The 27,841-nt window shown below is 34.7% G+C and overlaps 4 protein-coding genes and 5 non-coding genes across 14 annotated transcripts; 8 read left to right on the plus strand and 1 right to left on the minus strand.

The window, feature by feature from the left end:
• The first annotated feature begins 1,053 nt into the window (after positions 1-1,053).
• On the plus strand, positions 1,054-11,962 carry LOC110623449 (probable U6 snRNA-associated Sm-like protein LSm4). 5 transcript variants are annotated; one of them, XM_043960028.1, is made up of 17 exons: positions 1,054-1,199; positions 1,334-1,365; positions 1,486-1,527; positions 1,915-2,013; positions 2,120-2,197; positions 3,086-3,125; positions 3,520-3,687; positions 4,058-5,113; positions 5,348-5,465; positions 5,954-7,359; positions 7,477-7,623; positions 8,100-8,384; positions 8,473-9,655; positions 9,796-10,368; positions 11,053-11,130; positions 11,271-11,330; positions 11,425-11,962. In XM_043960028.1, the coding sequence occupies exons 2-8, from the start codon at positions 1,363-1,365 to the stop codon at positions 4,078-4,080; spliced, it is 453 nt and encodes a 150-aa protein (XP_043815963.1). In that variant the 5' UTR covers positions 1,054-1,199; positions 1,334-1,362; the 3' UTR covers positions 4,081-5,113; positions 5,348-5,465; positions 5,954-7,359; positions 7,477-7,623; positions 8,100-8,384; positions 8,473-9,655; positions 9,796-10,368; positions 11,053-11,130; positions 11,271-11,330; positions 11,425-11,962. The 5 variants fall into 5 exon arrangements, with proteins under 5 accessions (XP_043815963.1, XP_043815962.1, XP_043815964.1 ...); XM_043960027.1 differs by having other exon boundaries at positions 1,057-1,248; XM_043960029.1 differs by lacking the exons at positions 4,058-5,113; positions 5,348-5,465; positions 5,954-7,359; ... (5 more) ...; positions 11,271-11,330; positions 11,425-11,962 and having other exon boundaries at positions 1,069-1,248; positions 2,282-3,376; positions 3,520-3,588.
• On the plus strand, positions 2,301-2,386 carry LOC122724736. The gene has a single exon (XR_006352189.1). It is a non-coding gene; the product is annotated as a small nucleolar RNA snoR127 (small nucleolar RNA).
• On the plus strand, positions 5,236-5,307 carry TRNAC-GCA. The gene has a single exon. It is a non-coding gene; the product is annotated as a tRNA-Cys (tRNA).
• TRNAC-GCA lies at positions 7,298-7,369 on the plus strand. Its single transcript has one exon. It is a non-coding gene; the product is annotated as a tRNA-Cys (tRNA).
• Positions 8,830-8,901, plus strand: TRNAC-GCA. The gene has a single exon. It is a non-coding gene; the product is annotated as a tRNA-Cys (tRNA).
• On the plus strand, positions 10,307-10,378 carry TRNAC-GCA. Its single transcript has one exon. It is a non-coding gene; the product is annotated as a tRNA-Cys (tRNA).
• Positions 11,963-13,730: 1,768 nt separating the features above from the next.
• Positions 13,731-17,966, plus strand: LOC110623690 (26S proteasome regulatory subunit 6A homolog). The gene is made up of 10 exons (XM_021768705.2): positions 13,731-13,981; positions 14,112-14,228; positions 14,984-15,091; positions 15,279-15,470; positions 15,561-15,752; positions 16,167-16,285; positions 16,420-16,507; positions 16,703-16,822; positions 16,922-17,062; positions 17,693-17,966. Exons 1-10 carry the CDS (start codon positions 13,865-13,867, stop codon positions 17,768-17,770), a joined length of 1,272 nt encoding a protein of 423 aa, XP_021624397.1. The 5' UTR covers positions 13,731-13,864; the 3' UTR covers positions 17,771-17,966.
• Positions 17,967-18,424: 458 nt separating this feature from the next.
• Positions 18,425-19,822, minus strand: LOC110622464 (translationally-controlled tumor protein homolog). The gene is made up of 5 exons (XM_021766966.2): positions 19,636-19,822; positions 19,329-19,402; positions 19,034-19,162; positions 18,788-18,945; positions 18,425-18,688 (listed from the first exon to the last, which is right to left on the minus strand). Exons 1-5 carry the CDS (start codon positions 19,661-19,663, stop codon positions 18,571-18,573), a joined length of 507 nt encoding a protein of 168 aa, XP_021622658.1. The 5' UTR covers positions 19,664-19,822; the 3' UTR covers positions 18,425-18,570.
• A 2,231-nt stretch (positions 19,823-22,053) lies between these two features.
• On the plus strand, positions 22,054-27,408 carry LOC110622238 (E3 ubiquitin-protein ligase RFI2). Of its 2 annotated transcripts, none has more exons than XM_021766684.2 (6): positions 22,054-22,599; positions 23,398-23,567; positions 24,860-24,918; positions 25,982-26,007; positions 26,109-26,499; positions 26,724-27,408. In XM_021766684.2, exons 1-6 carry the CDS (start codon positions 22,407-22,409, stop codon positions 27,163-27,165), a joined length of 1,281 nt encoding a protein of 426 aa, XP_021622376.1. In that variant the 5' UTR covers positions 22,054-22,406; the 3' UTR covers positions 27,166-27,408. The 2 variants fall into 2 exon arrangements, with proteins under 2 accessions (XP_021622376.1, XP_021622377.1); XM_021766685.2 differs by lacking the exon at positions 22,054-22,599 and adding an exon at positions 22,702-23,114.
• Positions 27,409-27,841: the final 433 nt, after the last annotated feature.

A 27,841-nucleotide genomic window follows, 5' to 3' on the forward strand; every position in this document is an offset into this window, starting at 1 on the left:
ATCATGTTCACAATGTTAATGTCAGAATCGGTCTTTCTAAAGGCAAATCTACGTGAGACCTAAAGAAAGAGCGTTACTTCATTGTTTGGTGTTACATAGGTAGCTTAGTGATTATTAATGTGAGTATAAAAAGATAATATAATAGATGATCCAATTAAAAAGCAAAGTAAATTTTCAAAAAATAAAAAAATAAAAAGCAAAGTAATAAGTTTAAAATTTTGAAAATTGAATGAATTTTTATTATTTAAGATAAATGAATGAATAGTGAAAATATTGATATATATTTTTTAAAAATTAGTATAATAATATAGCATTTTATGTGATATAATGATAAAAATTAAAATTATTTATTAATAATTAATATGAAAATGCTGTGGAGACAGAGAGGCTATTAGAAATGACAAGAGACAACCAAATGAGAAAGTATTTACATGAAATTAAGTTTAATCGGTTGACACATGATTTAATTTGATCTAACATAGTCTAATTCAATGATCTTTCAGTCGGATTGTTTTAGATTATTGTTGAACCGAATTGTGCATAGTTTCATACTAATGCTTGGACACGTGCACATCCAACAGGTTATCATGGGTGAAAGCCAGACATCCTAACCGCTGGACGACAACGGAACCCGATGTCTATGTGGTCTACAAATTAATACTAGGCAGAATCATGCTTACTGGCCTTCTCCTTAAATCCACCATGGACTACTTTACAGGCCTTAGTGGGCTTTTATGTGGTTTGGGCCTTGAAGTTCTTAAAGGCTGCTTGTAAGCCTCAAGGAATGAATTTTACGATAAAAAAGTATATAATTAAAAGTTAATATATTTAATATATAAAGTTGAATTATTTATATTTATGCTTTTTAAATTAATTTATGTAAACATACAATTTTTATTTTTTTTTCAAACTTATTTTTATAAAAGATATATATTTATGTGAATAAATAAATAATATCATACCATTAACGTCAAGAAAAAAAATGCTTTTTTCTTTAACTCCGTTGAATTGGTCAACCTAGTCGGACACGTCACTACCTACTGTATTTGCCCACCGCTTACTGTCTACGTGTTGTTTAGTTCCTAGACGTAAACCCTAATATTTGTTTCTTAGTTCTATGGCCTCTCTTTCAATAACCAACCATAGCTACAGCTTCGCTCGTTAATTTATTAGGTTTTGTTGAGCGGAGATTTAGTCTTGTGAGTTAGCTTCCACTTTATGTCTCTCATTTTCTCTGCATTCAAGCAAGTATGTAGGTTTTAAAGTAACTTTTATTTTCTCTGCTCCTTTCTACATTCTAATTCCTTAAATTAAATCGTTTGTTGTTTTGCAGGTTATTGTTTGTTTTGCTTTTCTAAGAAGATGGTATACTTGTTACTCGCTTTCATTAAACTCTGTTCGGAAATTTAGCGTTTTGATTCTTTCTTTTGTAAGCTTTTTGTTTGTTTGTTGTTTATTTGTTTATTTTTGTTGTTTACATTTCAGCTTCCTCTTTCTTTGCTAAAGACCGCTCAGGGGCATCCCATGGTAAAAATATAATTTTTTTTACTCCATTTGAGATAATTTTACCTTCAATCTCAAATTTCCAATTTTTTTTTTCAATAGGAAATGTCGAAAGAAAATGTAATTGATCCTACCAATTGTAAATTCTTAACAAATTACTTGTGGTCCTGAAAAACAAAATAGCAACCATTAGGTTTTTGTGATAGTAAAACATTGCAAATATGGCTTTGCCTTTGCAGAAGCAAAATGCTAAGTTGGGTATCTTGAATTAATATCAAAATGTTACCAGAAAACATGTAACTGTAGCTTGCTTTCTTTTCCTTTTGTTTTCCATAAAGCTAGTTGAATGATTAATATGCAGCGGAATGGTGAGTTCTCTTATTCTTGTTGAATATTCGTGCTTTTGTGTAGTTGGTGGAGCTTAAGAATGGAGAAACTTATAATGGGCATTTGGTGAATTGTGATACTTGGATGAATATTCACCTTCGTGAAGTCATTTGCACCTCAAAGGTAATTCACTCCTGAACCAATAAAGAATTATGAGTCTATATAACGTTGTACCTTTTTGTGCTTCATTGTCCCCATCTAACTTCTAAGGATTAAAGCCATAATGTAGGATGGAGATAGGTTTTGGAGAATGCCAGAATGTTACATCCGTGGAAATACAATTAAGTATCTGCGAGTCCCAGATGAGGTAATTTTTGTTTATTTGCTCAATCAAAATTACATTTGCTCACTTCTGTACATATGACATCCTTTTGAACTTTGACATTCGTAGGGTCAAAATATCATCTTCTCTGGAATGATGTTGCTTAGCCAAATCAGACAAAGATGTGCTCCACAAGGCAATGTCTTCAAAGCTTGTGTTAGCTGTTCCTCTAGAGACATGCTGATGGCCTCTTGTGTAACTTTATCCGAGCATTAGACAATATGCCTTGTGTAGAAGTGCATCCTCTGATGATCACTTTGAGATTGGTTGCTGGCTGACCAGAGTTATTGTCTTAAAGTTTGTTTACCCTGTATAAGCTATGTGAAACAATAATGAAAGTTACTTTGTGCATAAGAATATGTGAATGCAATTGCTGAAAAGTGGATCGACTAGATCACATGTTATTAATAGAAAACTTAGACTCAAGCAGAATGATGAAGAAAATATCAAATATGAAACCAGCTTGTTTAGGACTGGGGTTTAGTTGAGTTGAGTACATTAGGACATGTGCTGCCTCTACCATTTTCATTTTTGTCATGCCTGGCTCTAGCTCCATCTTTGTCCTGCTTCCTTTTATTCGTTTTGCAAATAGATAATGCGCTTAAGATGTAGAGTAGTTAGCGATAATTTCATTAGACCCATTTATCTCGATGAAAGGAAAAAGAAAAATGAAAAAGGAGCAAAAACAAAGGGGGGGGGGGTGAGAAGAAGGGATCTGATCAGGTCTTCGCAAGTCCATTTATGTTTTAATTACTCAATCGAGTGGGATGTTTATGGAGTGTTCTCATAATTTAATTTTAGCATGCCTTGCATTTTGTGGCTTTAACTACCATTCTGCATCTCTTGACCATGGGTATCAGCTTTGGATTGCAGGTGATTGATAAAGTTCAGGAAGAGACCAAGAGCCGCTATGGTATGGTTTCTGGTTAAGTTTGGTTCATTACAGCTGAGGTGGATGTTTCTTGTTGATGTAATTTAACCATAGATTTGCTTTCAACAAACCCGTGTCCCTGGAGCAGATATGGTGAAAAAGGTTTTTGGAGGGTGACTCCTTTTTCACCTCATCCAATTATTGATATTGCTCTGCTGATTTTGTACTTCAGCTGAAAGCCCAGAATACTGTTAATAGTGTGTCCCCACACTTGAATTTTGGTTTAGTGAGTAGTGAGAACAAATCAGAGGTTTTTTAGTTTTATTAAAGCTAAAATTAAAATAAAGATGTAGGATATTATGCGAATTTATGGGGTATATGTTGTAATCTTTGGGTGACCTATTCTATAAATTAACGAGTCTTGTCACTTTTCCAGATAGGAAGCCACCTGGGGTGGGCCGTGGAAGGGGAAGAGGTAGGGAGGAAGGCACCGGTGGAAGGCAAGCAAAAGGCATTGGGCGTGGTATAGATGATGGAGGTGCCAAAGGCTCAGGTGGTGGCCGGGGCAAAGGAGGGCCTGCAGGCAAGACTGGTCCTAATAAAGGTAATCTCTTAGTACTTGTCATCTCTATTATGGAAGAAGGATCAACTACATCAGATCTCAATTAATTCCTCGATAAGTGATATGTGTCCTGACAAATGCTTAGGTTGTATTCTGAATTTAATTGTAAGAGGTGCTTTTTGCACATAGCTAACACCTCATATGAAATCCAACAAAACACCCAGTTTCTTTCTGGATTGGTGCTTTCCATGCAACGCGTTAGTTGTCCTTGCAGTTGCCTATATTGTAAGAAACCTTGGTCAATTCATACCAAACTGTGCAGTGCACATGTGCATTTAGAAATAGCAAACACGAAAGAAGTTTCACTTTTTTGTTTGTCTACCATGAGCATCAACTTTTCTCCATGGAACAGGTGGAGGACGCGGTCGTGGTTAATCCAGATTAGAGTCTTAGTGATTGTGGTCCGGGGCCGCGATGAAGGTAGTTTTGTTGCAAATTTTGACAAAGTTGAGATGCATGTTACAAAGCAGAGCTGGAGGGAACTTGCTGTACCAGTAGCTGATCAAGATTGTGAAGTAAAATATAGAAGAAACATTATTAGAATATCTATGAGCAGTAAAACTCTAAATTAAAAGGTTTCCTTGTGTAGAATTTATATTTCGAGCTTGCATTAGGTCTTTATGACAACATGGTGTTTTTGATGATATGAAGTAATACCTCAGTTTCAGAAAATTGAAAGAAAAGATCTTTAGAGTTCATTGAACGCGTTGTTTAACAGAACTGGATCCAGGATGGATGGATTTTATTGGTAAAATATTAAATTTAATTTAAAATAATTTTTTAATGATGTTTAATTGTAATATATTTTAAAAAATAATTCTCTCATCAATAATTCAAACAGAAATGACAAGAACAGGTAGATGGATAGTTATATTTAAAACTCAAATTATACAAGACTGGACAATTGCATGACTACTTGGAAATAGTCATTGAAATACGATAGACTAAAGATGGAAAAAAATGATTATGAAGTAATTGTTCGTCACTTATATTTTAAAATTTGATTAAGTTATTTAAAAAATATCTATTTAATAATAATTATTGTATATTATAAAAATTAGTAAAAAATAAATTTTAATAAAAAAATCATTATATACTGTAAATTTAACCATAGGAGGTAAGGGACAACGGAGTGGAATGGCAACTAACAAAAAAATCCGAGTATAAATGGGAAGCAAGGCGAAGTTTTAAGTGTAAGAGCTTCTTTATTCATCTCTATCTTCTCCTCGTGCTACTAGTCAACTAGTAGCAGTAGTAGCTCGTTCTGAGCTCTCAACAAATGGCGGAAATGAAGGGCGATGCTACCACCACCTTCTTATAGTAGCCAAAGCCGATATTTCCGAGCAAACTCTCCACGAGGCGGGGCATGTCGTTTTCCTTGACATCTTTCGAGGCCTCGCCTTTGGGGGTATCTCTCTCTCTCTCTCTCTCAAAACTCTAACGACATTAGCTGTTTATCGTTGTAGCCAGTTCTAGGTTTTGCGGCCGCGTACCTCGTTCTATAACTTCTTTCTGCAGTATTTATCCAACGGGTCCATAGCTCAGTGGTAGAGCATTTGACTGCAGATCAAGAGGTCACCGGTTCGAACCCGGTTGGGCCCTTTCTTTAATTTTTAATTGATTTATGTGTTGTGAATTGCAGTTGATGATGGTGGATGAGAATGGCCAACCATTGGACATGCTGCACCGTGGAATGGTTGCAATCTGGCTGATTTTGTTATGCCCTTCTTTCTGTTAGTACAGGCCATCCCTCTCTTAAGGTCTCTTCACCTTATTCTTTAGTTTCATTTTGATAGGAACACATTCTAAAAGATTTTTGCAGCTACAAAATTCGTTTTTTTTTTTTCTCTAAGATTTACTTTTTGACATTTGATGAGGATTTAAGAGTTGCAAGCGAAGAAGTTGAACTATAAAATTAGCGTTCTATGGGGGGGGGATTCAGAAATGCTTGTGAATATCAAATTACTCATCATAACAGTAGATTGTATCATTGTAGTATCTCTGTTTTTTAGCAAATGACTAGTCTATTCAAGCCCATTAATTCAGTGTTCTTGTAATGGTATTGCACAAAATTATCTGCGAAACCCATGTTGGCCCGTGTAGTGATGCAGTTCATTAGTTTGATTAGCAAGTCTGCACAAGAATACATATTGAACCAACCATTTTTGATGTACTGAGGTGGGGAGTTTGGCTTTAAACTGTTATAAATTATGATATGAGCTGAAATTGGTTTTACTTCCGTTTTCAGGTTGATATTTGGGGATTGAGGTGTCTATTTCTGCCATTTGAATGGATTGGCATGAATGCCATGCTTGTTTATGTTATGGCTGCTGGAGGCATCTTTGCTGGCCTAATTAATGGCTGGTACAATAGTACATCTTAATACCTTTATGTTCATCTTTCTTGTTATCCTGAGGAATCCTAAATTTTAGGGTAAAGGATGGATGGCCTTAAAAGAAATTGGCAGTTCCTTGCCACCCTTCAGGGTTCATTAGCAAAATGCTCATAATGAACTTCAGGTGCAAATGCATACAAGGACCTCTATTATTGGTTACAAAATTAACAATGAGTGCATTCATGAGCCCCAATAACCAGAAATAAAACCATCCTTCTTGTTTTCTTCATTTAGTTCTTTATTACATTACATTTTAATCTATATATATGTTGGTAAAATTCAATCCATCTCTGGTAGATTTATTCGGTTAAAAGGAGTGTATTCATTGGAGTTTGGCATTCTGCTCTTGAGTTATCATTCTGAGATCCTCTTCTGGGTATCATTGCAGGCGTCTTGGATAGCCAAGGAATTTATTGGAAGCTTTAAGTATCTCATTTGATGTATATTTTGCTGAAGTGGTAATCGGAACTGCTTTTCTGGATTATATGGATCTTTTAAACTCGGATTAGAGCTAGTTCCTAAAACTGTTCTGTATAACTTGCAAGCAAACTTGCTCAATTCAAACAGGTTCTTGTTTTATATGGGAAAAAAGGTCCTCCTGAATGGGAAATTTTCAATTTGAAGTTGAATGTTGATAATTACTTTGTGCTTTTTTTTGTGGTATAATTGGTTTTGGGTTCGAACTGAAGACCTTCCTGGTGATAATTTGGTACAGGTACTGTGGTGTCATACATGTGTCTTGATCTTAGATGGGGTCATATTTTATATGTTATCAGCTACCAATAAAAAAATCTCTGTATAAATGGAAAGCAAGGCGAGGTTTAAGTGTAGAAGCTTCTTTCTTTCTCTGTATCTTCTCCTTGTGCTACCAAGTCAACTAGTAGTAGTAGTAGTAGCAGCAGCTCATTCTAAGCTCTCAACAAATGGCTGAAATGAAAGCTGATGCTCCTCAACACCACCTTCTTTTAGCAGCCGAAGCTGACATTTCTGAGCAAACACTCTATAAGGCCGGGCATATCGTTTCCCTTGATATCTTCCGGCACCTAGCCATGGCGGTCTCTTTCTCTCTCTCTCAAAAGTCTACTAGTTTGAACTTTTGTGATTGTGCTAAGCCATGTACAATGTCTCTTTCTCTTCTTTCCATGTGTGTATCAATTCTTTGGAGGTGTTGATAGTCTTCTGCAGCATTCTGCAAATGGGTCCATAGCTCAGTGGTAGAGCATTTGACTGCAGATCAAGAGGTCACCAGTTCGAACCTGGTTGGGCCCTTTTTTTTTTTAATTTTTAATTTTATTCTTAAATTTAAATGCTCTGTTTTCCCTTGTGCAAAAATTTAATGTGGGTCATATTGATGATTTATGTATTGTGAATTGCAGTTCATGACTCTGGTTGATGATGCTGGATGAGAATGGCCAATGATTGGACATGCACCGTGGAATGGTTGCAATCTGGCTGATTATGTTAATGGCCTTCTTTCTGTTAGCACTTGTGATGGCCTGATTGCCTTTCCTCTTGCTCTTAAGGTCTCTTCACCTTTTTATTTCGTTTCATTTTGATAGGAAGACATTCTAAAAGATTTGCAGCTATAAAATTCGTATTTTTTTCCTTCAAAATTACTTTTTATTTTCTGTCGGGAATAATAAGCTGGGGTCAAGCTTTCAAAAAAGTGATTTTCAGAACTCTAAAATTCCTCCTGTTGATTATGATTTGCACTTACTTGGCCTATGTTTGTCCTTTGATGTTACTATTACATAGAAGTAAAATAATTATTAGAATGGATCTCGTAGTGTCATTTTCCATCTCAAAATGCCACGAGAAATTTGATTTCTTATGCACATTGTTTTTGTCAACCTGAGAATAATTATCATAATAGAGTACTTTTATATTCGGAGCTTGATTGTAATGGATATTTAACAAAGAAAGAAGGAAACAAATAAAGAAAACAACTTGTCTACACTCCCTTTCTTTGACAGTGATTTGATTTCATTGTGTTATGTAGGACGTTTTTCTCATGGTCCTGACAAGCTGACTTATGTTGTTGATCATGAAGCAAATAAGGTGGTGTGGCGTTCTCCAGGTAATGTTGATTTTTATGTTGCTTATATGGTCGCTTTATTTAGTTTGGAAGGAAAATGTATTTACGTAGTAATTTTCCATATTCTTTCTTGAGAATTGCTTTTGCTTACCTAATAATGGCACTGGTGAAATTCCTTACAAAACACACAAAATCTAGGAACCCGTCTCCTGGCCGGTTTTCTATGTTCAAGCTATATTGTTGGCACTGGTAAGTTTATATTTCCATATTTAAAAATGATTATATCACTGCCTGATTTGTTCATCTGTCTTCAGTGGTCCTGTTTCTAAATTTTCAGGCTAGTGGGAGCATGTATGCTTGTGGTTTACTTGTGTTTGATCTATGGGACTTGCATCCCTGATAAGCCCCTGGTCCCTTAAGTCTCACAATGCTATCTGAGAAAATGCTGATTCCCATAAGTAAACAGCTGAACACTTTTAGCTATGTCTGTGTAACATCTGGAGCTGCTTTTATTGGCTCAGCCATCTATGATCTGGTGTACTGCTGTTGCAAAACCATAATTACCTTGGATTTCTGACATTTGATGAAGATTTAAGAGTTGCAAGCGAAGTAGTTCAACTATAAAGTTAGCTTTCTACGAGGGTAGGGATTCACAACTGCTTGTGAATATCAGATTATTCCACATTCTGCAAATGGGTCCATAGCTCAGTGGTAGAGCATTTGACTGCAGATCAAGAGGTCACCGGTTCGAACCCGGTTGGGCCCTTTTTTTTTTAATTTTTAATTTTATTCTTAAATTTAAATGCTCCGTTTTCCCTTGTGCAAAAATTTAGTGTGGGTCGTATTGATGATTGGCCAATGATTGGACATGCACCGTGGAATGGTTGCAATCTGGCTGATTATGTTAATGGCCTTCTTTCTGTTAGTACTTGTGATGGCCTGATTGCCATTCCCCTTGCTCTTAAGGTCTCTTCACCTTTTTATTTCGTTTCATTTTGATAGGAAGACATTCTAAAAGATTTGCAGCTATAAAATTCGTATTTTTTTCCTTCAAAATTACTTTTTATTTTCTGTAGGGAATAATAAGCTGGGGTCAAGCTTTCAAAAAAGTGATTTTCAGAACTCTAAAATTCCTCCGGTTGATTATGATTTGCACTTACTTGGCCTATGTTTGTCCTTTGATGTTACTATTACGTAGAAGTAAAATAATTATTAGAATGGATCTCGTAGTGTCATTTTCCATCTCAAAATGCCACGAGAAATTTGATTTCTTATGCACATTGTTGTTGTCAACCTGAGAAAAATTATCATAATGGAGTACTTTTATATTCGGAGCTTGATTGTAATGGATATTTAACAAAGAAAGAAGGAAACAAATAAAGAAAACAACTTGTCTACACTCCCTTTCTTTGACAGTGATTTGATTTCATTGTGTTATGTAGGACGTTTTTCTCATGGTCCTGACAAGCTGACTTATGTTGTTGATCATGAAGCAAATAAGGTGGTGTGGTGTTCTCCAGGTAATGTTGATTTTTATGTTGCTTATATGGTCGCTTTATTTAGTTTGGAAGGAAAATGTATTTACGTAGTAATTTTCCATATTCTTTCATGAGAATTGCTTTTGCTTACCTAATAATGGCACTGGTGAAAATCCTTACAGAACACACAAACCTAGGAACCTGTCTCCTGGCCGGTTTTCTATGTTCAAGCTATATTGTTGGCACTGTTAAGTTTATATTTCCATATTTAAAAATGATTATATCACTGCCTAATTTGTTCATCAGTCTTCAGTGGTCCTGTTTCTAAATTTTCAGGCTGGTGGGAGCATGTGTACTTGTGGTTTACTTGTGTTTGATCTATGGGACTTGCGTCCCTGATAAGCCCCTGGTCCCTTTAGTCTCACAATGCTATCTGAGAAAATGCTGATTCCCATAAGTAAACAGCTGAACACTTTTAGCTATGTCTGTGTAACATCTGGAGCTGCTTTTATTGGCTCAGCCATCTATGATCTGGTGTACTGCTGTTGCAAAACCATAATTACCTTGGATTTCTGACATTTGATGAGGATTTAAGAGTTGCAAGCGAAGTAGTTCAACTATAAAGTTAGCTTTCTACGAGGGTAGGGATTCACAACTGCTTGTGAATATCAGATTATTCCACATTCTGCAAATGGGTCCATAGCTCAGTGGTAGAGCATTTGACTGCAGATCAAGAGGTCACCGGTTCGAACCCGGTTGGGCCCTTTTTTTTAATTTTTAATTTTATTCTTAAATTTAAATGCTCCGTTTTCCCTTGTGCAAAAATTTAGTGTGGGTCGTATTGATGATTGGCCAATGATTGGACATGCACCGTGGAATGGTTGCAATCTGGCTGATTATGTTAATGGCCTTCTTTCTGTTAGTACTTGTGATGGCCTGATTGCCATTCCCCTTGCTCTTAAGGTCTCTTCACCTTTTTATTTCGTTTCATTTTGATAGGAAGACATTCTAAAAGATTTGCAGCTATAAAATTCGTATTTTTTTCCTTCAAAATTACTTTTTATTTTCTGTAGGGAATAATAAGCTGGGGTCAAGCTTTCAAAAAAGTGATTTTCAGAACTCTAAAATTCCTCCGGTTGATTATGATTTGCACTTACTTGGCCTATGTTTGTCCTTTGATGTTAATATTACATAGAAGTAAAATAATTATTAGAATGGATCTCGTAGTGTCATTTTCCATCTCAAAATGCCACGAGAAATTTGATTTCTTATGCACATTGTTGTTGTCAACCTGAGAAAAATTATCATAATGGAGTACTTTTATATTCGGAGCTTGATTGTAATGGATATTTAACAAAGAAAGAAGGAAACAAATAAAGAAAACAACTTGTCTACACTCCCTTTCTTTGACAGTGATTTGATTTCATTGTGTTATGTAGGACGTTTTTCTTATGGTCCTGACAAGCTGACTTATGTTGTTGATCATGAAGCAAATAAGGTGGTGTGGCGTTCTCCAGGTAATGTTGATTTTTATGCTGCTTATATGGGCGCTTTATTTAGTTTGGAAGGAAAATGTATTTACGTAGTAATTTTCCATATTCTTTCATGAGAATTGCTTTTGCTTACCTAATAATGGCGCTGGTGAAAATCCTTACAGAACACACAAACCTAGGAACCTGTCTCCTGGCCGGTTTTCTATGTTCAAGCTATATTGTTGGTACTGTTAAGTTTATATTTCCATATTTAAAAATGATTATATCACTGCCTAATTTGTTCATCAGTCTTCAGTGGTCCTGTTTCTAAATTTTCAGGCTGGTGGGAGCATGTGTACTTGTGGTTTACTTGTGTTTGATCTATGGGACTTGCGTCCCTGATAAGCCCCTGGTCCCTTTAGTCTCACAATGCTATCTGAGAAAATGCTGATTCCCATAAGTAAACAGCTGAACACTTTTAGCTATGTCTGTGTAACATCTGGAGCTGCTTTTATTGGCTCAGCCATCTATGATCTGGTGTACTGCTGTTGCAAAACCATAATTACCTTGGATTTCTGACATTTGATGAGGATTTAAGAGTTGCAAGCGAAGTAGTTCAACTATAAAGTTAGCTTTCTATGAGGGTAGGGATTCACAAATGCTTGTGAATATCAGATTATTCTACATAACAGTAGATTGTATCATTGTAGAATGTCTGTATTTGACCAAATGACTAGTCTATCCAAGCCCATTGATTCAGTGTTCTTGTTGTGGAATTGCACAAAACTATCTGCGAACCCCATGTAGTGATGCAGTTCATAAGTTTGATTAGCAAGTCTGCACAAGAATATATATTGATTGAACCATTTTTTGTGTACTGAGTTGGGGAGTTTTGTTTTAAACTGTTATAAATTATAATTTCGTTTCAGGTTGATATTTGGGGATTGAGGTTTCTATTTCTGCCATTCGAATGGATTGGCATGAATGCCATACTTGCTTATGTTATGGCCGCTGGAGGCATCTTTGCTGGCTTTATTAATGGCCGGTACGATCGTACTTTATCTTCATCTTTCCTGTCACCCGAGGAATCCTAAATTTAGGATAAAACTGGCAGTTCCTTTCCACTCTAGTTCATTAGCAAAATGATCATGATTACATGTTAATCTATATACATATATATTTAATAAATTATTAATTGGGTCAGGTCTTAAAATAGAATGTAGATTTTTAGTTAGAATTTTGGCAAGGTTGTTATGATTAAAAAAAAAAAAATCATTTAGCAAAGAATCCAAACCAAGATTCATAAATAAGTTTTAATAATTTTCAAAAAAAATTAAAACCTCTAAATTTGTATGTACAAACATCTTTAAAATAAGAGGAAAAAAATCCATGTAAAGTTGCCATAAATTTTGGGTAAATTATTAAGACATATCCATCCAATTAAGAGCGCTTCTCCTATTAATCAAAGTTTAAAAGATCAATTTACCCTCAATTAAAACTTTCCATCTTCATCTATTTCCATGGTGGAGCCTTCTGCATTGCGTCTAACTTCTTCTTGGTGGGAACTAAATAAATAAACAACTTGATTTTTCAGTCAAAGTGTTGTTATCTCAGTAGAATACAGGATAGCCCCTGAATATCCTCTCCTTATCCCTTCTGAAGATTGTTGAAAGCGGTGCAAGATTTTAGAAAGGAGAAAAGGCTTCCTTTCTTGTGGTGCTCAGTTGATTTATTTTTATTGCATTTATTTCAATAAAAAGCCAACGAAACTTAGTTTACATTTATTGATCGGACCATTGTATGAGCATGTGTATTAAGGTTTTTGAGCTTGATGGTGGCGTGCACGCCAAAATAGGTGCTTGAGGTTAATGTTGATTTGTTGAAGAGGCTTAGTAAGGGATTGAGCTGATGGAATGAAGAAGAGCTGGCTGTGTCCTTGCTGGGGCTCGATGGAATTGGTGCAATGGGTGCGGCTGCTGAATTTATTATTGAAACTGGGCTGTGACCCCTCTTTTCAGATATTAGTTTGTTCTTATTGTAATTTTATGGAAACTAGCTCATGTAAGTTAGTTTGTATAAGAATGTAGGATTTTTATGTTTCTGTAGATGCTGCAGTTCAATATAGTTGATTTCATTTTGCTCGGGAAAAAAAAAAAAACCAATAAAAATACAAAACAAAACTTAGTTATATATATATAACAGAAGATATATTTATTTATGGTATTCTTTTGTATATGTTCTCAAAATGAAATCTCCTTGTTAAGGGAAACTTTTATTAGATTTATTTGAAAAGGACATTTACTTGTTAATAAGGGTGCTGCTAAGTTTTGGGTGGATGCCGGTAGTGATTAACAGAATTAATTCGTAAGAATTTTTTAATTTAATTTTAAAAGTATAAGATATTTTTATTAGTTAAATTGATTTTCACACACATGATAGTAATTTATTCATAATTTTTCTAAAAAACATTTATTTCATGAAAAATTGTTTTCATTATCAAAATTCAAATCCCTCTTGAGGCAAACAATAAAAGTAAAAATAAAAAGTTGTGGCTCATTGAGCCCAACAAAGGCCCAATATGAAAGTAATCTAGGCCCATTACCGGAACCCTGTTGTCTTCGGTAGCAAGTCTGGTCGAAGAAAACCCCAGGACAATTTCAGCTACTGAAAGTCTGAAACAAGAGATCAAAAGCGGTTTCGTTGATATCCTAATTTCCATTTCCTTTTCTCCGGTTGATCCTCTCTTTTAGCTTCTTTGACTACCACCGATAAATCCACGATGGCGACGGCAATGGTGGAGGATTCGAGCTTCGAAGATGATCAGCTTGCATCTATGACCACCGAGGACATCCTTAGAGCCTCTCGTCTTCTGGATAACGAGATTCGTATCCTCAAGGTCTGATATCTACCTATAGGTGTTTGTATATGTGGATTTGTATCTGTGTCTCTGGTTTGGGGTTGGAAGTTTTCTCTTCTGGGTAAAAGCATTTCTCGTTTTTTACCTGTATTTGGTTTTGGGAATTCAGGAAGAGTTGCAGAGAACGAATTTAGAGCTGGATTCTTTTAAGGAGAAGATAAAAGAGAATCAGGAGAAGATTAAGCTCAACAAGCAGTTACCATACCTGGTTGGCAACATTGTTGAGGTAAATTTAGTAAATAATTGCTACTCTTTTTGAATGTTAATGATAAAAATAAATATCTAAGTAAATGAACAAAAATTTAAATCTGATCGTGGTTGAGTTTTTTTTTATTTACTTTGGATGTTCTTTTTTGTTTGTCGTTGTTGGAAACACAAGCTAAGATGAGCTGCATTGCTAATGGTCCAAAAGTGAATGGTGTGAACAATCCCTGTAGTTTGTTTCTGTACTACATAGGTCGCTCTTCAAACTTGATACGAAACTTTTACTAAGGGAGAGAACCTTTGTATTTGTACTATATAAATGCATGTAGAAGAATGGCATGTAACCTTTTGAAAGTAATTAAATACAAAATGTATTCGCATCATTGAATGATCACAATAGAAGACAGACCTCAAACTTGAATTGTTTTTGAATCAAAAGAACTTGTCTTTTTATTCCCTTATATCTTTCTATTTGTAGAGGAGAATGGCTTTTGACTCTCGCGAGAGTATAAATTATGTTTAACTGATGGCCATGTGTGATACAACTGTTTATCTGCAACAACCTTTTTTTCTACTTCTGAAATAGTCATATACATGAACCTTACTGTAATGTTTTGTTATGTCATGTGTGCTTCGTTCTCTATTCAGGCCACCTGAAAATTTTTATATTGAACTCCTAACCTATTAGGATGTTAGGTTGGCCATGAAATTGGTTGTTTCAAGTTGAAGTTCTAGCAGCATTTGGCTCTAACTACATGTGTTGTGGTCTGTGTGAAGATTTTGGAAATGAACCCAGAAGATGAGGCTGAGGAAGATGGTGCAAATGTTGACCTGGACTCTCAAAGGAAGGGTAAATGTGTTGTCCTGAAAACATCTACCCGTCAGGTGAGTGTCTTGGATGATCACTATTTGATTGAATTTGGCCTTCATTTCTATTTTAAATGATGAGCTCATAGCTGCTCAGAAAAAGACTGTTAGGTGGGAGGGAATGGTGGTTCTGGTGGAGTTGTTGCAGCAGAGTCGGCAATTAAATACTTTTGAGTTAGAAATCTATATTCTACCTTGATTGCAGACTATTTTTCTTCCCGTTGTTGGTCTTGTTGACCCTGACAAGCTAAAGCCTGGTGATTTGGTTGGAGTCAACAAAGATAGCTACCTTATCTTGGATACCCTTCCATCTGAGTATGATTCAAGAGTGAAGGCCATGGAGGTTGATGAAAAACCTACAGAGGATTATAATGATATTGGGGGCTTGGAGAAACAGGTGTCTTTTGACTCATAAGGATATTATGACTAGCTGTTAAATTTTTAATTATTGTCAGATATAAACCTGTATTTGCTATTTTTGCAACAGATTCAAGAGCTAGTTGAGGCAATTGTGTTACCTATGACTCACAAGGAGCGATTCCAGAAGTTGGGCGTTCGTCCTCCCAAAGGTGTCCTCTTGTATGGTCCTCCTGGGACAGGGAAGACATTGATGGCTCGAGCATGTGCTGCACAAACAAATGCTACTTTTCTAAAATTGGCAGGACCACAACTTGTTCAGGTACCACATTTTTTTTATATATATTCATGTTTAAATGATATATGCTCAACTTTTGGAAGAACCACTGAAATTTAATGATTTTAACTAATAGCTTAAGAAATCTAAGGATTGTCTACTACAACTACTCTTAACTCTTATATTTTAATTGTTTTTGGATGTATTAATGAGTATTTGAATTTTTTGAAACTGATCCATGGATGTAATAGAAAAGGGTGAACCGATGTTTGAAGAACTCCTACATTTTTGGGTTCCATGATGTGGATGTGACTGGTAAATTAGATGAATTTCTGCTTCTTTAGGAAGTGCCTTTTTTTCCCCTCTTTTTCTTTTCTTATGTGAGAGATAAATTATTTTGTGCCATTATTATAATTATTTAATCTCCATAAAAGGTAGCTAAGCTTGCATTCTTTGCAGATGTTCATTGGTGATGGTGCCAAACTTGTCCGTGATGCCTTTCAGCTTGCAAAAGAGAAATCTCCCTGCATCATATTTATAGATGAAATTGATGCAATTGGCACAAAGCGGTTTGACAGGTATAGTACATCTTTTTGTATACTTAGATATAGGTTTTACTTGGCCAAATTGGATCAGTGATTTCTTATTTTTGATATTATTTAGTAATTTGAAAATAATGGGTTCGTTATAAAATATGTATCATTGATTGCAGTGAAGTAAGTGGTGATAGGGAAGTGCAGAGGACCATGTTAGAATTGCTTAATCAACTTGATGGCTTTAGTAGTGATGAGAGGATTAAGGTTGGTTGATGCTTGTATATTGCTTATATAACAATGATAAGAGGGGTAAATTTTCATATTCTTTGTGATGAATGTGTTGCCTTGTAGAAATTTTGCCCATTTGCTTGTTGGATATAGCTACTGCATTACGTGGTCTTAAAATTGTTATTGTGGTTGTTAGAATGATTAAACTCAAATATCCTTGGATAATATCAGGTGATAGCAGCAACAAATCGGGCTGATATCTTGGATCCTGCCCTCATGCGATCTGGCAGATTGGATCGCAAAATTGAGTTTCCACATCCAAGTGAAGAAGCAAGAGCTCGCATTTTGCAGGTTTGCCAAATAAGAATTGCTTTGCTTTCTTGATTTATGCATTTATGTCATTGCATCAAATGATTATTCTTAGTGACTTGTTCTATGTGGATGCTGTAGATCCACTCAAGGAAAATGAATGTTCATCCTGATGTCAATTTTGAAGAATTGGCTCGGTCCACTGATGATTTCAACGGGGCACAGCTAAAAGCAGTTTGTGTAGAGGCTGGAATGCTAGCACTCCGGCGTGATGCAACTGAGGTTCTCTCTCTCTCTCTCTCTCTCTCTCTCTCTCTCTCTTGTACACATACACATGCAAAAGCTTGCATGCATTATTTGCTTGCGTTGATTGGGTGAACTAGTTGATGTTCTTAAATTGCCAAGTGAAATGGTTAAATACAAATTCGCCTTGATGCTGACAGTACTAACATAGGAGAGCTCCTCCATCAGTGGATGGGCTCATATTCCATCGACTTTTGAAGTAGCATTGTTGCCTTCAACTTTTAAGACTAGCCTTGAATTATCTATCATAGATACTGAGTTACCGAGTTTATTTATTTATTTAAAATGACACAACTCCATAATGAAATCCCTTGCATGCTTGAGACAAACTATGTAATGTATGTAAATCTCTAAGTAAATGACAAATAAATTTTCATCGACATTGACGATGTAATGTATGTAAATCTCTAAGTAAATGACAAATAAATTTTCATCGACATTGACGATCCGCGGGAATCTCCTTCACATATGTGTTTGGGGGCAGTGTTGCTGCCAATGCCATTACCCATTGGGATTGGCGGGAGACATATAATCCATTTTCTTCTCTTTTTTGTTATAGCAGTTTAATTATGCAATCTAGGCTTAATGTGTGTCCATTGATTGGGTTAGGTGAACCATGAAGACTTCAATGAAGGCATAATACAGGTCCAAGCAAAGAAGAAAGCAAGCTTGAACTATTATGCATAAATTCAAAATATGGTTCTATTCAAGGATGTACCTTAAGCTCTGATGTTTTTATTTTTTTCACGTGAGAAATAGGCCCTTCAGTCCTCTTGTTATGATCTCTACATCTTTGTGGAACTTAGTCGTAGAAAATTAAAATGTAAACAGTTCACAGACTCTGCTTGCTTTGTTACAATGAATTTTATTCAATGTGTCCAAATGCATTGTGTCCAACAAGAAAAGAAACTCTGACAAAAAAAAAAAAAAAACAAGAAAAGAAAGAAGTAATTAGCATTTATCATAGATATTTAATAGTTAGACACTAATTAAAAATGTCAACTACATTCGAATTCATAAAAAGAACAAAAACTTCCATTTATTATTTGGTTATACTCTTATATAATACTCTAATTTATTGAAATAGCATCATTATATTATAAGAATTTAATCACGTTAGTGAAGATGTACAAGAAAAAAAAATGACATCAAAGTATCAAACTACTGTTAAGAAAATGAAATCAAACTATTGTTGATTATAATTTAAATCATGATACATGATTGATTTATTTATCTGACATAATTTTTATAATCAAGCGTTCAATAGCTAGCTATTTTTGACAATAAATACGTATTTATCCAACATTTTTAGTCTATATAAAAACTTTTAAAGAATCAACATTTGCTAAAGCCAAGTATTAATGACTTTACTTCCCAGTTTAATCAAAGTACAGAAGGCTCGTTAATGCAAAAATACCAAAACACACCACAAGCTTTTACTTTTAAATAACATAGACTAAGCTCTCATGAAATGAGCGATTCCTTTCTTAACACTTGATTTCCTTGAGGCCGTATGCAAAGTACAGAAAGGTTGGTTCAGTTGAACCTTCCTTGTAGTATGCAAATACCAAGCTGCTATCATCATGCATGCTCTCGCCCACAAAGCTGCAATAAAAACTCAGCAAGCTTAGAATATCTATTAACCAAGGAAATTAAATGCTATTTATTACTATTATTATTTGAGAGGTGTGAGGGTGATCATACAATTGGAGGTCTTCGAGCTTTGACAGCAGAAACTTGGTAGCTCCTTCGATGTGCTTCTTGAAGGACTCCTGTTTCTCTGGCTCCAATTTGGGTGTCAGCAATTTGATGTACCTCTTCATGAAGGCAAGAAACTGCTGCTTGTCAAAAGCAAATTGCTCCTATGAATAGCATGAAAGAACAGTTTCAGCCGCCACACAGGGATGATCATCTTAGTAAAGGATCAAAATGCTAAGGCAGCTCACTAACCCGAAGCCTGAATGTATCCACAATATCAACAACTTTGACAGCTGGGTCATCAAGACCTTCATCTTCTTTCTCACCTTCAGCAGAAGGGTTAGCACCAATGTCTACATCAACAGCTCCCTTAACCACCCACTGAAAAAGCCAAACAACTCGTTATTGTGTTTCAACAAATTGCATATCTATATACCCAAAAGATATTCCAATTTGAAAAGCTCTTTTCTGGGTGGCAGGAAAGTGCTTAGGAATAGATTAAGCAAGGAAAGTAGCAATGATCATGGAATAATAAGAAAGTGCTAACCTTTCCCTGAACTTCCCATAACATCCCATTCTCGATTTCCTTGTATGGGAATGCGTCGGAAAGCAGCTCATCACCTGAAATTCAACAACCAAATTGAGCTTTTGATCAGAACAAAACCAAACTCATCAAGTTGAGCTTTTCTGGTCACAAACAAAACCAAACTCTCTTCTAAGATGTTCCATGTCCATGGACCATATGCCATCACTTATTGAAAACAAACCACAAGCCCAAAGAAATACCTAAACCACCATAAAACAACCAGCCATAAACAAAAGAGAGATAAAAAAAAATAATAAAGGTTCCATACCTGTGAGAAGATCCTGATATACGAGCATGATTACAGATTTCACAAAGCGGAAAGAATTTGTAGCTCTCTGTTTCTGGTGCTGTGAAAGAACTAAACTTGTTAACTAGCAGAAGTAAAAGCCAATAAACAAGAAATGTAACAAAAACAGAGAACAAAAATCGAGAGAGCTCGACGGAATTTAGGGAGTTTGAGGCGCCAAGTATTTATAGTAGAATTTGTTAATGAAGGCGGCGACATTATAATATAATATTACGAAATTATCCATAATTTTCCTACAAATTTCTAAAGGAGTAAAAGAAAGAAAGAAAAAAAAATCAATAATTGGCTTTAATTGAATAATATTTAAATTATATCTAAATTGAAAATTTTAAATCTTAAATTTCTTTCAAAAATAAATCTCTATTTATAATATATATAATTGAAAAGAGAGAAATAATAGAATTTTCAATATGCACTCCGAGGCTTAGCCTGGTGGAAAGTGCATCCTTGTAGCCTTGTGAGGTCAAAGGTTCGACTCCCCCACCCCCTATTTCAAAAAAAAAAAAAAAAATAGAATTTTCAATATTAAATTTAATAATTATAATTAACTCTTTATTTTGGTTGGTTAAAAAATTAAAATATTTAATTTAATTTGTTAAATTTGTTTTCTATTTAAATATAAATTCTATTCTATAAAACGAACGTGAGTCTAATTAAATTAAATATATAACTCTATTATAAAAAAACTTTTACATAAATTAAAATATATATATAATTATCATATTTTTTGTTTAAAAAAAATAATTATCATATTTTCTTTTTAAAATAATTTTGTTCATTATTTATTTTAGTATATAAAATTAAATAATATAAACTGAATGCAAACATCATCATTAGTAAAACTACAATTAGAAATTTTCATAAATATTATTTTACAATACATGGTAGTTAATAAATCATATAAAGTAAATAAATATTTAAGTTTACTTAAATTATCAAACTTTAAAGGTACACATGTTTTTTGTAAGTAAAGTATTTTCCACTTAAAAATAATTTTTTTCATTATTTATCTTATCATATAAAATTAAATAATAAAAAATATAAACATCATTACTAATAAACTACAATTAAGAATTTTCATAAAATATTATTTTATAATATATGATATAGTTAATAAATTGTATAAAGTAAATAAATTTTAATTTTATTTATTTATTTTTATAAAATAAATTTATATAAATTACAAGCATATAATATGATAACAACATATATTATGTTTTTATATATATTTATATAAAATCTCATAATTTTAAATTATAAAAATATATAAATTTAGCATTCAGAGTTTTAGTCTTGTGATATCTAATAAGTCTAGTAAGTGTATCCGAGTAAATTTGAAAGATTTCAGATTTTACGTTCTCGTTTCATTTTAAATATATATATATATATATAAGTTTATTTTAAATAAATATTTTTGGTTTGCAAAACTCATGTAAAATGCATGGAGGGGTACAAGACATGAGTGGGCCATTCACCATGAAGAAGATAGATAAAATAATTAAAGGAGGAAATGGCTTAGAATATCCATTGCATGCAGACATACTCTTTATAGGTGGGAATGGAAATACAAATAAATTAATTTTTCTTTTTTGCTTTAACCTTAAAATATCTTTCTGGATTTGTCTTTTACAATTTCTTAGTAGGGATTAAAGAAGTGGATAATTCTAATCTGAGTTCAACAAATAAATTATTTATCATAATTTATGGTAAAGTATTAAAATAAATAATATGATTTTAATTTTTAATTTTTTATAGTATAAACTAAATAATTAATTAGATAAATCTTTCAAACCAATTAGATAAAATATTTTTAATTTCAAACACAACCCACCATGACCCATTTAGATAAGACCCAACCCAAATCCAGATCCTTCACAAGCTGGCCCATCCATGATCCACATACTCTGTGAAATAAGTCAATATATAATGTAAAAACAGTTATTTATATAAAAAAATTCAAAATTTTTAACTACTTTATAATTTAATTTAAAATTTTAAAAAGTAATAAAATTATATTAGTTTAGAATTAATAATAAAATTTATACTTTCACAAACTAAAAGATAAAAATATTAGTTTTAATTACCCTTTAATTTATAATTTAAGTGCTAAAAATAATTAATCTAAATAAGAAAACAAGAAAAATGTGAGCTAAGACCAGATAATTAACGAGTTAAAAGAAAAAGCTTTTCTTCTTAATTATCGGGTTCAGCAACAACCGACGTCAACAACTATCAAACCCACACTCCACCAAAACCAATCAGAGCCGTTGGTCACACATCATGGATTAATATCAGCCGTCCAACCCACGCTCGTTTGGACAGCGGTTATTGCGACCTCTAACACCAACTCAACCCCCCAGATATAACGGCACCAAACAATCTCAACGCACAAACAGCAAAGATAGATAGATAGATAGAGAGAGAGAGAGAGACAAAGGGCAGAAGGGAATACAAACGACAAGCGAAGAAGAAGAAGAAGAAGAAGAAGAATAAGAGGAAGAAAGATCAAAATTTTTTATCTAAATATTTTTCTGTAGCTCCATAATCAGCTTCAACATCTATCCATCAATCGTATCTCTTATCAAATTAGCTAAAAAAACTCGCTGATTTATAACTTTTTTATTAAATTATTGAAGAGGTTGTACTAATTTGCTGAGAGGAAAAGCTGGAGACGGAGAATTGACGGTGTTTTGGGGAATTAGGTTTTTTTTTTTTTGGCTGGTGGGGGTGTGATGGGGTTGGGGAATAGTGAAAACGATGTGGTTGTTGATGATGGAGATGGCGGAGATGTAGGCGTTGGCTGTGCTGGAGGAGGACGCGGGAAGTCGTTTGGGTCTGTTTCATGTTCGATTTGCCTTGAGATGGTCACTGATAACGGGGATCGATCGTGGGCCAAGCTTCAATGTGGACATCAATTTCATTTGGGTAAGTCAGGATTGTAATTCAATTTTGATTATTATTTTTTTTCCTAGGAGAATTTTGGACCTTTTGTTTTGGGTTGGAAATTGTCGAGATCTGGGTACAATGTTGTGAGTAGTTTAACTTTATCCTTTTTAGCTTGATGATAAAATAATTTTTTGTGATTTTGTTTTTGAGCTACTAGATGCAATTTTGCAAGTTCCATGAAGAAGACTAATTTTATTTTTTTGTTAAGTTGAATGGAGATAAATGTTAATAATCTAACAGTTTATATCCAGACAGATAGAGAGCTATGAAAGAATTTTCATTGGTGATTTTTTTCTTTTTTGAGATATTCCAGGTAGATTTTTCTTTTTGAGATCAGGTACTTAATAATTTTTTGTTTGTTTCTTTGTTCTTCTGCTGCTGGCTTACTTTGCACTTAGAATCAAATCAGCATTTCTGCTGGATTTTAGATGTTGCCATTTGGATTTGGAGATTTTGAGAAGTCAGCAACGTTTGTATGTCAGAGTAAGGGAGGGGTAAGAATTAGGAAAACAAATGCTGAAAAGCATGCATAATTCCAACATCAAAATATGAATTCTGTTTTATATATTCAGCTGTTTTTTGCTAAGACCCTCTTTTGGAGTAAACAATATATTCTTTTTATTGGGCGTTCTCTTCAGAAATTGGTAGCTCAAATTGCTTTCTCTCTCTTTGTTAGGACTTCTACTTTGACCTGGGCTTATGGATCATTGCTTTTTCACTTAATATAGTTTGGATGCCTATTTTGATTATAGTTTACTTGGTCTTGAATATTCTCAGATTGCATTGGTTCAGCATTTAATATAAAGGGAGCTATGCAATGCCCTAATTGTCGGAAAATTGAGAAGGGCCAGTGGCTCTATGCAAATGGTTGCCGGTCATTGCCAGAATTTAGCATGGATGACTGGACCCATGATGAGGACCTTTATGATCTAAGCTACTCTGAAATGGTAAATAGTTGCAAAGGGCAAAATTACACAAACAATTCACTTCTATGTCAAGAATGCTGTAGCTGATGAGGCATTGCTGCATCTTTTCTATTTGCTATAAATTTCATTTTATTATGTACCTAGGTTGTATGAACTTTTCAGTTTCCTAGCATGTTGTCACATCTTGTGTGTTATTTGTTGTGTTCTTTTGGTTAAGATTTCTAGTTAGGGATTGCAAGTGCTTTTTTTTTTTTATAAAAAAATTCTGCTTTCTAGGAATCTCATGTTATTTTTTTCCTTTTACTGAATTTTATCAAAGTCTTTTAAATAATAACCAAAGAAGCGAATAAGTTAGAATGCTGAACCTAATCAAGCTGACATATTAAAGAAAATAATTCTCTATCAATGGTAAACCATGAAGCTCTTCTGGTTAGGGATTGCAAGTGTTTTTTAAAAAATAATAAAAAAATCTGCTTTTAGGAATCTCATGTTATTTTTTCCTTAATGGATTTTATCAAATTCTTTTAAATAATAACCAAAGAAGTGAGTAAGTTAGAATGCTGAACCTAATGAAGCTGACATATTTAAGAAAATAATTCTCTATCAACGGTAAACCATGAAGCTCCTCTAATAATTGTTAATAGAAGAGTTTTAAGTACCATATATTTCAAATATACTAATGAGATTGGCCTTGGCTTGTATGCACTTGTTTGGTAAAGATTACAGTCACAAGTCAGTCTTTCCATGCACCGTCTAAAAACTGCTAAATCTCTCTATGAACTTAACTTTGGAGATACTAAATAGCTGCAGTCGATATTATCTCTTTTTGCTCCTTGAAATCTTAGAATGGCATAGATTTCAGGATCATTTATGCTATCTGGGAGAATGGGGTTTTACTGCAATAGTTTGATGCACTATTGTGGTTTATGTTGATTTGGCATTGTTGTTTGTGGATGTTTTCCATGCTACTTTTTTTGAATTACATCCATGGCTTTATACTTTCCTCAAATTTTTTGCTCACAAGCTTTTTTTAGGTTGTGTATGAATTCGTATATACATTCATGCGCAGATGGATCCTCTTTATGAGATTTAAGATTTGATTTTCTTTTCTTTTTCTTTTTCTTTTTTTTAAATCCTAGTTGTGTTCTTTGGTCTCCCATCTAGTTATATACATAACTGACTGTATTGATGACTTGTTAATAATTGATTTGTGATCCTTGTGCATTGTGTATGCGCTTGTGCCTTTAAGAATGCAGTTCAGTTGTGCTTAACATGCCACTTTATATTCATTTCGGTTTTTAATAATTTTGCAGTCCTTCGGAGTTCATTGGTGTCCATTTGGTAGTTTAGCACGACTTCCATCGTCCTTTGAGTAAGCTTCATCTGATACTTACAGCTTAGAATTGTTCCTGTTTGAGATTGTTAATTTGTCGTTTGTACCATTCAAGTGTTTTCACTATTACTTATATAATCTTCAATGAGGAAATTCACCTCCTCCCATGAAACCCGAAGTGATGGATAAAAGGGAAGGGATTATGTACCCTACTTTGGATTATCTTTTCTATCATCTACGCCTTTCTGAGATTTCTGATGTGCAGTTAGAATGAGATATATATGTATGCATCTTCTAGAGGTGTTGATACCAGATATGGTTTCTACTGCCCTTCTAGCACTTCCCCTTTCTTATTCATGGTTGAGTCACTCAAATACAGCACCTAGACTATTTATGAAAGTATCCTCGCAATGAGCTGGACTAGGAATTTGACGTGATTGGGCTGTAACACCAGAGATCAATTGTTAGACTCTGGAACCTCCTAGAAAGTGTCTATAGCTTGCTCCCCAGAAAGACCTGCATGTGGACAGTTCTAGGAACTTCTTTCGGTTCTTGTTCTTCCACATGCTGTCTCATATTTCCAGGCCAATGTCTCTGGCAAAGCAGTGTGAACCAACTAGTGAGATACTGAGATTGTACTGACTTGTTCCATCTTGGTTTCGAACTAATGAAGATTGATTAAAGTGTGAAGGGGCATGGTAAATATGAAATTTTAATGTCCTTGTAAAGAGATAGGACTACTAATCCCCATTGCATGTAATTGTTTTTATACTATTTTCTAGTTATTTTCCCCTTGTGAAGGGGCTGTTACTCAAGATGAAAAGTCAATTATGGGAATCAACAATTTACTTATGTTCCTTGAGTTTGGTAACACGTAATGAAGGGAAGCAAATGGGAAATTAGGTGCACCTGATTTTTACATATCCAGGTATTAGAAAACAATAGTGAATGATCATTTTTACATATGCAGGTATTAAAAATCAGATTCTCTTATTCCTGGAAGGAACGAGACATTTGTAATAACTTCAATATGCTTAATTTTTTGGCTCTGTTTTCAAATACAGCTTTCAGTTTTTAATGGTTCTATTTATTTATGTTGCAGGGAAGGGGAATTTTCATCAAATGCATGTAAGAGATTCTTCTCTTCTTAACTGGTGATATCTTTTTCAACTTCTGGTAGCAAAATATTTATGGCCAACTGTGTTGATAGGGCTGATACTGTAATGCAGATCATGATCTACTAGGACAGCATGCTATCTTCGCAGAACACACAGCAGCTGTATCATCAGCTACTCATCCATGCCCATATATTGCCTATTTTGGACCAATTCATCCATCATCTTCCAACCCCAGTGGAAGTGTTTCTGACGGTTCAAATTTTAATAATCACTGGAATGGTCCATCCGTACCTACTGAGATTCATAATTCTTATGCTTTTCCCGCCATGGACCTAAATTATCATGGTTGGGAGCACCACTCCCATCCCTTCTCTGCAGCCAGTAATCGCATTGGGACTCCTGATCAGCCTTCAATTCCATCCGCTACTCAAAGGCCAGCCAGAAGCAGTTCTGATCTTCCAAGATCAGCCTCATTCATGCATCCTTTCCTTGTTGGCCACAGGTACTCATTATATTCTCCTTTCTCCTCTGTAAGTTAATGAAATCCAATGAAGAAATGTCTTTAAAAGATATCCATTACTGTTTTCATTTAAATGAGACTGCATCTTGGTTGAAAACAAATAATATGATCGTTTATTTAGGTGATCGCCAGTAGGCATTTGTTTCTTGGCATATTTCATCTTGGTGAAGTTGTAGCATTAACTTCATATCACTCCATTTCCTCAGTTCTGCTACTAGAGCTGGAAGCTCAGTGATTCCCCCTTACCAAGGCAGTAATGCCCGGGCTCGTGATAGAGTTCAAGCTCTTCAAGCCTACTATCAACAACAACCTGGAAATTCTACAGCAATTCGCACACCCATTGTTTCTGGTATGCGAAGATCCAGCAGTCACAGAGGTTTGTCTCAAGCAGGAGCAGTGGCCTCATCATCAGATCAGACTGGGTTCTATTTCATCCCACCAGGTACATCAGGTCGTAATTACCAAGAAGCAGAAAATCCACCAACTAGATATCGGGCCTGGGAAAGAGATCACTTGCCTTCGTTCTCATTAAGTCAGGTTGACAGAGAATCAAATTGGATTGCATTTCATCAGGCTGCAGGGGGGTCAGATGGCAGCATCAGATCAAACAGCTTTCGCCAAAGGCATGGATCTGAGAGAATGTCATAACAAAATGGATCATAGCTTTTTTTATTATCCTTTTGGGTGAAGCAAACTATATACTGAAACCAAAGTTATGTATGCTTGAGAAACGATATATAATGCTTGGGGTCTGTCGATCACAAGAGACTGAAAAATACTGTGCAGTGGCCCTGAAAACGATCTTTTTTGGCAGCCACCTGGTGTGATGAACTTTGGCATCCTCTAGTTTCTTTGCCTTGGAGGTTATAAAATAAGATCATATGTTGGATAGTATTAGTTTGCACGTATATTTCGTTGCCTTGTTTGTTAGGAAACCAAGAGAGGAAATATCACATGGAAAAATAAATGCGGCCAATGCAGTCCCATATATGGTGGTGCTAAGGCCGTGCGAGTCTTGGACCACCTTAAGAATTTAGCCTTTACCTGAATAGGCTCTGAAGGAGGTGTTATGGAATTTGCTAGCCTCTAATGCCAAAATCCCCCTTGTCTTGCACAGTGAATCTCGCATAAGGTCCTGGAATTTGACACTAAAAATTTAAACCTCTGTTTGACGGATGCTTGGCCTTAAGACTACGATTTGAGGAGAATACGTAGGGGAACTTCTTTAATCTTTGGTAATTATCTAGATTTTCTATTTTCGATCACTTGTAAATACACTCTCATGATCGCTAAACTAGCCAACGTTGAGATGCCAGGAGCCTGC

The sequence above is a fragment of the Manihot esculenta genome, chromosome 9 (assembly GCF_001659605.2).
Source record: "Manihot esculenta cultivar AM560-2 chromosome 9, M.esculenta_v8, whole genome shotgun sequence".
Taxonomy (NCBI): Eukaryota; Viridiplantae; Streptophyta; class Magnoliopsida; order Malpighiales; family Euphorbiaceae; genus Manihot; species Manihot esculenta.